The 10,659-nt window shown below is 32.3% G+C and overlaps 1 protein-coding gene across 1 annotated transcript; it reads right to left on the minus strand.

Annotated features, from left to right (window-relative positions):
• Positions 1 to 2,142: 2,142 nt before the first annotated feature.
• LOC116125553 (putative fasciclin-like arabinogalactan protein 20) lies at positions 2,143 to 10,291 on the minus strand. Its single transcript, XM_031411254.1, has 2 exons — positions 9,437 to 10,291; positions 2,143 to 2,376 (listed from the first exon to the last, which is right to left on the minus strand). The coding sequence occupies exons 1-2, from the start codon at positions 10,289 to 10,291 to the stop codon at positions 2,143 to 2,145; spliced, it is 1,089 nt and encodes a 362-aa protein (XP_031267114.1).
• Between the last annotated feature and the right edge of the window lie 368 nt (positions 10,292 to 10,659).

A 10,659-nucleotide genomic window follows, 5' to 3' on the forward strand; every position in this document is an offset into this window, starting at 1 on the left:
GGAAAATCACATTTCATCATAAGGAAATCTTCGGCCAACTTTCTAGCCACTTAATAGATTCACAAACTCAATCAAATTTACAAACCCAATCAAATTTAGCAACCCTTTATATTTGTCAATTTCCAAACCTAATTCAATTTCTTCACCCCATAAGAACCCTAATATATCAAAAAAAAAAAGCTCAATGGAAAATACATCAGTTTCTAAACCTGGCTCTGATATCACATGTAAAAACTTAATAGCAATTTCATCAATGGCAAAGAAACAATAATACAATCATATTTCTATGCCCTAAATTGCATAAATATAAGTCCCAATATTAGAAACTTAATGTATTTTCACTATTTAATGAAAGAGTATTACATACATGAATCCATGAGTAATCTTTCAATGAGATTGTGAAAGAAGACACTGTATATCTCTCATTTTATTCTCTTACTGTCACTTTCTTCTTTCTATTTATCGTCATGACTATAAGGATGTGCTAAAAGAAAATAAAGAAAGAAATAATCGTTAAATGCTTAAAAATATACAATAATTACTTTTAAAATTATTAATATGATTATTATCATTGTCCACAGAACATATGAAATACAAATTTAATCCAAAATATGTTGATAAGAGACACAATTAATGTACCTGATATCATTACAAACACAAAAGAAAAAAAAAAACCATTAAACTAAACTCGAATTTTAAGAACAATAATTCAAGAGTAGCCATAGGGATAACGTTATTCCAGCAACTTAATTAATCAAACCCTACAATTATATAACTAATTACGTTAATGGGTAGATTATAACAAAGAAAAGCTCAGAAAATTAAGTAAATACAGATGAATCGAGATGAGTTTCTTTCATACCAAATCATGCTCCCATCTCTTGTATAACAAGTTTAAGCTCTGCACAACGAAATAGTTTAAGCATAAACTCGTTTATTTATAGTAGAGTTTTGAAAATTTTATGAATGTTAATTAATTAATATGGTTATATAACTTAAACATATTAAATAGGAAATTAATTAACATGCAAGAGAGAGATAGGAAAATTAATATTTCGCATTTGGACTTTTTAATACTTTAAAATCCCGTTCTAAATTGGAATTTTGAAAGGGCCCTTGTAATTTGGTAACAAATATTCTAAAGGTTGGGAAATTATGATAATTTATGGCATGAAGCTCTTATTTCCTATATAAGTTTGTCCTCTGAATTAGATCAAATTGAAATTGAATATTGGCCGAGAAGAAACTTACTGAAAATTTATAGAACATGTGCTTGATATTTGAATATTATTGTTATTTGATTGTGAAAACAAAATTGAATGTACTTTTCTTAATTAAGAGAGTTTAAGACTTCAATTTGTGGAAAAATACTTTAGCAAGTTTGTATTTCTTATTTATAAGGATTAAATTTATAACACTAGATTAAACACATCAATCTATTACAATCAAATAGCTTCGGAGTTGATGAAATGACATATAAAACCTATAATAATTACATTCAATTTATAACTAATACTTTTAAAATAAAAATCGTGAATTTAAATTAATATTTAAGTTGATATAATCTAATTCATGGTAACTAAGATCAAACATTTAACATTAATACTTGAGTAAAAGACTTTTTCCCACCCTGATATGGCTTAATGACACCTTCCCACTTTAAAAAAAAAAAAAAAAAAAAAAAAAAAAACTTTTAATAACACTTTCCCACCTATCCCGCCAATTGCCAACCGATTCTGATATCGTTGTAACCCACACTATCACCATTCTCTTCCCCAATCACTACTCATCAAAATCCCTCAAACCTTACTCCTGTCAACCTTGCCAATCGCCGGCAATTAAGTGATTAAGATTTGCACAACTGTCCCTCCCAAGTCAAATTTTGACAAATCACAACCATCAAAATCTAACTTTTCACCACCAAAAAACTCACCAGCCTCCTCTCTTCAAAAGCTCCAATAACATAAACTGAGTTTGCTCTCTGTTCGCTGTCGAATAAGAAAATGTATTTTTTGGGGTGGAAAAGTAGTATTTTAAAAGTCTATGGGTGATAAAGCGTCATCAAGCCATTATTTAGGTGGAAAAAAGTCGTTTACAATTAATAATTTCAAAGAAAACAGAAGAATGCAAAAATTAAGCACATTACAAATTATTCAGCCCTTGCAATCGTTGATCAACCGTCATAGCCACAAAAGCCTCTCGCCATTCAGGGATCTGAAACATCTCAACTGCCTTAAAGAAAAATTTGCTCATGGATTGATTAATGTTAACACCTTCCATCTCTTGTAACATTTTGACACAAGCAATAACTGAAACTGATGAAGCATCGAATGGAGGGTGAATACTAGCTCTATCTTCATGCTTCCCCACGCCCATCTGCGCAACAAAATTTTTGCAATTTGTATCAATGATAAAGAGTTCTAAATTTTCACTTCTAGATAATATTTACACATCATAGTAAACGCTAATTTAATTTTGTTGTTAATGTTTATCTATTGATTGAGATAAAAACATTATAATCAGAAACAATATAACAATAAAAAATTCGTCATTTTAGCACTTAAACTTGTCTTCAAATTAGCATCACTTTGTAATTACATTATTATTCAACCTTAATAATTTGATTACCAAATACAATTTTGATGAGCTAGGGTTAGAATACGATAACTTACAGATGGGTGGACATTACAGGCGATTCCCAAGGGTTGTCATCCATTTGTCTCTCGCATTTCCTGTTCATATGCACCTCTTTTATATAATTCTCCACTTTTTCATTTTACCTCAGCTCGAGCCTTCAAGTTGAAAATGATCTCTTCTCTGATGGGGTCGAATCACTTTTCGAATCTATAATATTACTTAATTGATTAGTTTGTTGAAACTCTAGATGATGCCAATAAACATTTAAAACAAAATTTTATAGTATTTAGTCCAAAAAATATTTAAAACACCATCTACTATGATATGTACTTCAAATAAATACCAACTTTTGCAGTAGAAACAAATTACTCAATATGCATAAAAGTTATGTTACCATTAGACTCAAATGAAGGAACATATATGTATTTTGTGAGAGTGTGGATCTCCTTTTTCTCATTGTTGATATTAATCACAAGAAAAATTAAGTAAATGACTATAAGAAATATCAGGCGTCTCGTCCATGCGGCCATTACAAAATTATACACCACGAAATCAAACTGAAGTTAGACATCAAATGGTCAATTGCAGAAGAGCTATAGGTTCATGAAATTAATTAACTACCATAAAGCTTTAAAAAAATTGTAATTATGGGTCAAACTGCAATTGATGTCGATGAACATAAAACCTTTGGAAGATTAATATACATTATTTATTTATACCTGGCCAACAAGAAAGCAAAAGAGGATTTATAAACACTACAAGCTTAACATCACCCTTCCACTGGAAACCTGTCAAAAAAACAATGGGTACTGAATTAACCAGAAAAGAAAAGAAAAGAAACTAACAGAAAATTAAACCCCCTGTTTGTTTCACTATTTTTGTTGATGCTCGTTTTTACACCAACGAATCTTTACGTGTATAATATCAATTAACTGTTCGATGCACGTGAAAATAGAATATCAGAAAAGTAAAATAGCTGTAGAGGGAGTTTTTAAGTGGTTCGGACGCTGAGATAGCAAGTCCTACGTCCACTGATTTGTATTGATATTAGTGGGTGTCAGGTCGCGGTCGCGAGCTGACTTACAACAGACGAAAAAGTCAAAGCAAAGTTTACAAGAGAGATTTCCGTTTGTTCTTTTTTTTTTGTATGTAAAATGGCCGAATCCCCTTAATGAAGGGGTCTTNATGACGCAAAGCCTTATTGGAATCCTCAAATAACCCTTGACAATTCCAATGAAGATTTATTTGTCTAAGACTAAGTTACTCCCTCGTGTTTGCAAACAAAAAATTTGACAAGCAATACAATACAATAGTAAACACGTTTATAATAGTATAAATTTAAATCAAATTCACCTTAGAGTAGGACTAAATTTGAATTTAAAGTTGAGATGGAGACAAAAGCTTGAAGGCCCTACTAATATATGTCGTGTCAAATCCAAAGATCATCGTACTATATTAAATTACATTTACAAAAAGAATGGTCAATTTCTAAACCCAATGAGCTTCACATGAGGACAAGTACAGAAGATTTTTTTTTTTTTGGGAAATACTAAACTCACTGCTGCTACACACTTCTAACGAACATTCCCATTGAGGTAGAGTGCGACCTGGATAATCTTTAAAATAATGTTACACATACATCATTCTCATATAATATTTCTCATTCAACATTATGTGGCAAGATATAATTGGGTGAAAGTTTAATTTTAATTTTAAATTAACCAATTATATCTTACCACATAATATTGTATGAGAAATGTTGTATGAAAATGATGTATATATAGCATTACTCAAATCTTTATCTCGACCATATTGGACTTCACATCACTATGCATGTTCATTCGGTACACAGAATGATAAGCTTAGTCTTACCCTATTTTTTTTTATATTTTGGGGAGTTGTTAGGCTGGCCTGCCCATCTGCTACCAAACTAAACTAACCATATTGTCCTTTTTGGTCAAATAATTTGTTTTTGAAAGCCACGTATCTTTTCATAGTGAAAAATGTCTTCTTTTTTTTTACTCGATTAGTGATATTTAATCAAGAGTAAGTAATTTTTTTTTAAAACTATATAAAACTTAATAATGTAAGTTTTTTTTTTTTTTTTTTTTTGGGTTAATATATGGTTTAAAGATATGATTAATTTGGTTGAGATTTTGAGAATCCAAGTAAGAAAAGAAAGTTTGTTGTTTAACCAACCAATTGTGATCTATTAAACCCCTGAATTTTATAAAATTAAAATGTTACCATTTTGATTTCTTAAACAAAACATAACACCCCTTCAGTTTAGAGCTGACAATTACTATTGGCCAGCTGAAGAACTCAGGTTTGTGTAATTTGCTTCCATGGTTCCACTATTTGCCATCTCAATGGCGACAAGGATTCTCAGTAAGCTGAACGTTTTCTGGCAATAATGTAGTAGAAGGCAATATAAAAGTGATTTGCAAATACACTCATAAAAATTACAGTAAGTCCTGATGATGGAAATGCCATTGAACAAAAAATAGATGTTGGGTTTGATGTTAAGGTACCTCGACATCTTGACACTGATGATGAGATCACTCATGTAGATGATGGTAGCGACGAAGCAGACAAGGGACCAAATGCTGTAGAAGCCCTTAGAGCCTAGGTGAAGGGGCCAAATGTTGTCGATGCCCTTAGAGCTCAAGTGAATTCAGTAGAAAGAGACAAGCAATCCTCAAGTTCTAGTAATAGTAGTGGAAGTGGAAGCAATGGCGGACCTTGGATATTTGCCGGGGTGAGCCTCTACAGATTTTGTATTGTTTGCCAATCAACTAGCGAAAACTTTTAAAAAACTATCAAACCTTAAGCAAAAAAAATTTTACAATATCAAGAAGCTGAAAAGAAATAATACAATAACACAAAATTTTTCTACTTGAATAAATCTATAAGAAGCAAAACTTGAGTAAATGTGTTGATTATAATATCTAATTCACAAGAAAACATAGTATGTGAAAAAATCTTTTCAATATGAAGAGAGCAAAAAACACTAAATCTAAACCCTAAATCTTGACCAAATTTGCTTTCAATTCAAATTCTTCTCTTACCAATTGATGTTATTGATGTCTTATGAAAATTTGTGATGAAATTAGAAGGGAAGAAGCAAAGACCGAATGGAAAAATGAGTTGAGTTATATGCACTTCAAAAGTTATGTTTTATATGATTAAGTTATTAACAAAATTAAATAGTAAACAATTATACTTGCTTTTTACATTAGATTGCCATGGTTAATATTCAGTGAATGATTCAAATTGAATTATTATTTTTAATTATATTACATCGTTGTCATTAGTTAGAGGATAGATTTGTGAAAAGAGTATAACATAATCATTCGAAATTTATTAAAACCATAGAAAGATAATGATAATTATTAAGTAGATTATTAGTTTATAATTATTTAAATTATTAATTTTTATTTCTATTAAAAAGGGGTGTAACTTATTGATGAAATCTTTTATTAACAGAGAGAATTGGCCTCTGTTAAGTAATTAATTAGGTAGAGGGATGAAAAACATAAAGGAAAGTACAGATAAAATGAAAATGAGGCTAGGTCATAGAATTAAACATCACAGTTAATAGTGATTTGTGCGGTATATTATATGGACTAAATTAGGGGAAAGGGGGAGGACAAAAAGGTCAAATTAATAAAGACAGGTAGAATCCCAAAGGATAAAGATAGATTCTAGAGAAGCCTTTTCCATAGAAAAAACTAGTTTTTTTTTTTTTTTTAATTTCCCCCTTATATATATATATATTAAATCGCATGACTTAGATTAATGATATGCTTGCAAGAACCACCACTGGGTAGTCGAGCGATCAACCAAGATTCTTGGGTTTATTATTCAAGAGGTCTTAAATTTGACTCTTCTTAGTTGCTAATATAAGTGACCACTAAGGGATTTTACCCGATCGTTACTTGTTAATTTCAGGACTTTAAAAGATTAGTTGAGATATGCGCAAATTGACCTAGACACCCCTGGTTACTAAAAAAAAAAAAAAAAAANAAAAAAAAAAAAAAGATATATTTTAAAGTATTTTTGAAATAATACCCTAAATTATTTTTTCATTTTATGAAATATTAATACATAGTTCTTTAGAAAAAAAAATTAATTAATTAATTTATTATTGAAAGAAAAAAAAAACTATAATTGAACCCAAGAAATGTGAGCATTTCACGAAAAATTAATAACCTACGAGGTCAAATGCTCATAACACAGAACCTTATTGGAATCCTCAAATAACCCACACGACAATTCCAACAAAGATTTATTTGTCTAATTATATACAATATAATATAATAAAATATGTATATAATAGTATAAATAATAAACTTAAATCAAATTCACGTAAAAGTAGGACTAAATAGAATTTAAAGTTAAGAAAGATGGAGACAAAAACTTGAAGGCCCTACTAAATACTAAAATATGTATTGCCAAATCAAAAAGATTACTGTACCATACCAAATTACATTGACAAAAGAATGTACAATTTCTAGAGAGTAGACAACTTTTTCCCACCCAAGGTTTGGCTTAATGACGCTTTCCCACCCGTCAAGTTTCAAAATGACGCTTTCCCCACCCACCATTATATTCCGTTAAGAAAATCCATTCTCTGACATGGTATAAATGGTGTAAAGACGAAAATACCCTTTCCTCTTATTCTTCTCTTTGTTGCCTTTGATTCCGGCTGATTCACTGGTTGAGGCTTGTCGTCGAGCACCTGATGTGCTCCCGAGAGGAGAAGAAGTGGGAATGGCTGGGAAAGGTGGAAAAACACCCAAATCAAGCCAACTAACACAACTCAACACAACCATAGCACCAAAACAACCAGAACAACAATCAAAATGCTTCAAAAAAGTTCCAAAACAATCAAATTGTAAAACCTAGCCATGGTGGAAAGTGGCAGTTCACGGCCTACGAATGGCGAGTAACCAAGTCTCAGGGTTTGAGAGGTTTTGTAGAGTGGAGGTTGGAGGTTGTATTGGTGGTAGAAGATTAGGTTTTGGGTGCTGGAATTAGGCAGAAATCGGCTTGGAAACAATGAAACCTAACTTGTGGTGGCCGGCTAATGGTGGGTTGAAATATGCGGGGATCAAGGGGGTTTTGGTTAGAGAAGATTGAGGAAGCTTGTGGTGGTGACGGGGAAAGCCAACGACGGTGAATTTTGGCCAAATCGACCGGAGACGATGGGGTGGGAAGAAAGTAAAACTTGGGCCAATTTTATTTTTTTTAAAGTTAATATATAGGGGATAAAATAACGTAATTACCCCTTGATTTCTTTTAGAATTTACTATTATATCCTTCTTTAGTTAAGCTTGATGGATGGATTTTAACATGGGTGGTAAAGTTATATTTTGAAACTTTTTGGGTGGGAAAAAAGTCATTAGGCCAAACCTTGGATGGGAAAAAGAAAGCTTTCTTTTTTTTTTTTTTTTGGGGTTGGGGGGGTGGTGGGTGTGTGGAGGGGAGAGGGGGAAGAGTGGGGAGAAGTAATTGTTAGGCCGGCGTGCGCATCTACTTCCAAACTAAATTAACATATTGTCCTTATTGGGTCAAACAGATTTGATTTTTCTATTTATTATTGAAAGCAACATTTCTTTTCATAGTGAAAAATGTCTTTTTTTTGGGGTACTTGATTAGGGATATTTAATCAAGAGTAAGTATTTTTACTTTTATTTTTTTATACTACATAAAACTTAATAATGTCAAGTTTTTTCTTTTTTATTTTTGGTTAATATATGGTTTAGATTTTGAGAATCCAAGTATGAGTAAGAAAATAAAGTTTGTTGTTTAACCAACCAATTTTGCTCTATTAAAACCCTGAATTTTATAAAATTACAAGTTACCGTTTTGATTTCTTAAATATCACATAACACCCCTTCGGTTTAGAGCTGACCATTTGAGTCGATTTACAGACTCTTGACCTTGCGGACCAAACCTAATGGATTCTTGAACTTATACAAGTGAAATAATAAAACCCCTTTTATTTTTAAGTAAATTACAACACTTTTATCTCAATATAATCAAATTAATAAAATTTTTGTGATGAATTTAATATTAATGACAAACTATAGGGGCCCAAAAATAATTTTGAAAATGAAGGTGACCTGAAATAGTAAAGTACAGTTCCAGATGAGATCACGGTAATAGATTAATAGAAAACGACACAACCGCTCACCAACTCTTACGGCACGTGTCTCTCAATCTCTCCGTCTAAATCCAGCTGAGAATTTATTTTTGTCCCTGTGGTTTTGATTGACTCGTTAAGGACACTAATTTCAAATACTAGCATTTTCAACTTTTGACTCGATAGTCCCCGTGCTTAAAATTTAAACTACACGTTATATGTTGGTTTACCAAACTAATTATTAGTTAATTAACTCAAAAGTTATACCATATTAACAAAATTACCCTTCTAAAAAATAATGCGAAATACATTATACAAACAACCATGGAGCGTGGCTAAAGTATATCTGAAAATCTGAAATTAAAATAGGGATATATTTTATAGTATTTTACAATTTTGACCTTACTAAAATTTTATTGACCCCACTAAAATTATTTATATTTTATTGACCTTATTAAGATATTTCCATAATTTATTGATCATAGGATTCGAAAATACCCATTTTTTTCACGTTTTCTCTCTTCTTCAGTTCCTCTCCTCTTCTTATATTGACCCTATTAAAATTATCTATATTTTATTGAGTATACTAAGATATTTCCATAGTTTATTAAATACCTTTTTTTTTTTTTTTTTTTTNAGAACTTTATTGACCAACAAGCCCTCCTGATCCTGCCTCAATGTGACAGTAATTTTATACGCTTCCAAGAATGTGGGCACCGCCGCTGGATAATCCAAATCAATCAGAACCGACCACGGCATCTTGCATGGCACCACGTGCCGGAGAAAGACCGATGAATAATCACTGAAATTACTAAAATAACCCTCCATTTTCTCATCCGGAGGAGCGAACAGAGTCAGCAAAGTTGACTCCTTTGTCGTCCCCATTTGCAATTCAAGAAATGAAGCCATAATTGAGTACCCTTTCTCTTTCATTTCGTGAATAGCTTCATCGAAACTCATCGAGCCATCGCCGTCATCTTCATCGTCATCACGTGCCGATGCTACACAATCAAGATTAGGCCTTGGAGAGGCACGAAAGTGTGGATCAAAGAACTTCTCAATCCCAAAGATTCTCAACCACCCGTCGTCGTATATCACTGAGCTGGCGTTAACCTTGACGCCATTAAGCAAAACGGAACCCTGATCACGAGAAGGCGGTGAAGTAATGAGGAGAGTGTGGTAAGGGGAGAAAGTTGGAATCTTGGAGTTAAAAGGGAGGGATTTGAGGGACTGGGAGGTCAACGATTGGGGAGAAAAGTGAAATTTCAGGAGGGAAAGAGACGGTTGGCCGAATGAAGCGAAGGTGGAGTCGGAAGGGGTGAAGATGGTGAGGGATTCAGAGCGAGGGATCAAGTTCTTGGAGCCGAATTCAAGGGTGAGAGCCATCGAAAGGAAGCCAGAATTCGAGAGTATTTCGACGGCTTTGGAGACGGAATCGTTGGAGAGACAGGAGGAGAAAGAGAGGAGGGAAAACAGAATAAGGGAGATGAAAAGTTTGGGGGCCATTGATGACAATTCGGGGCCTTTCTTTGCAAAGTTCAGTGTTCTCATGGTTGGTTATAGCTGCGGAGGAGGAGTGAAAGACGTTGGTCGAGTTTTAGCGGGAAAGGCTTGACACGTGGCGAATTGGGTTCAGACTAGGAAAAGTGGTTTGAATTCCGCAAATGCCCTTGATTATATTTTTATATCAATTAATGTGATTATTATGGTTTTTGTGTATATATAAATTCTTATGCATAGTGTACTATTATTCATATATGCCAAATGCTTGAAAATATACAATAATTAGTTTTTAGGATTATCAATATGATTATTGTCATTGTCCACATAAAATAACAAAGAAAAGGTAAATAGAAGCTGAGAAAATAATAACA

This window comes from Pistacia vera, unplaced genomic scaffold (assembly GCF_008641045.1).
Source record: "Pistacia vera cultivar Batoury unplaced genomic scaffold, PisVer_v2 Contig168, whole genome shotgun sequence".
Classification (NCBI taxonomy): Eukaryota; Viridiplantae; Streptophyta; class Magnoliopsida; order Sapindales; family Anacardiaceae; genus Pistacia; species Pistacia vera.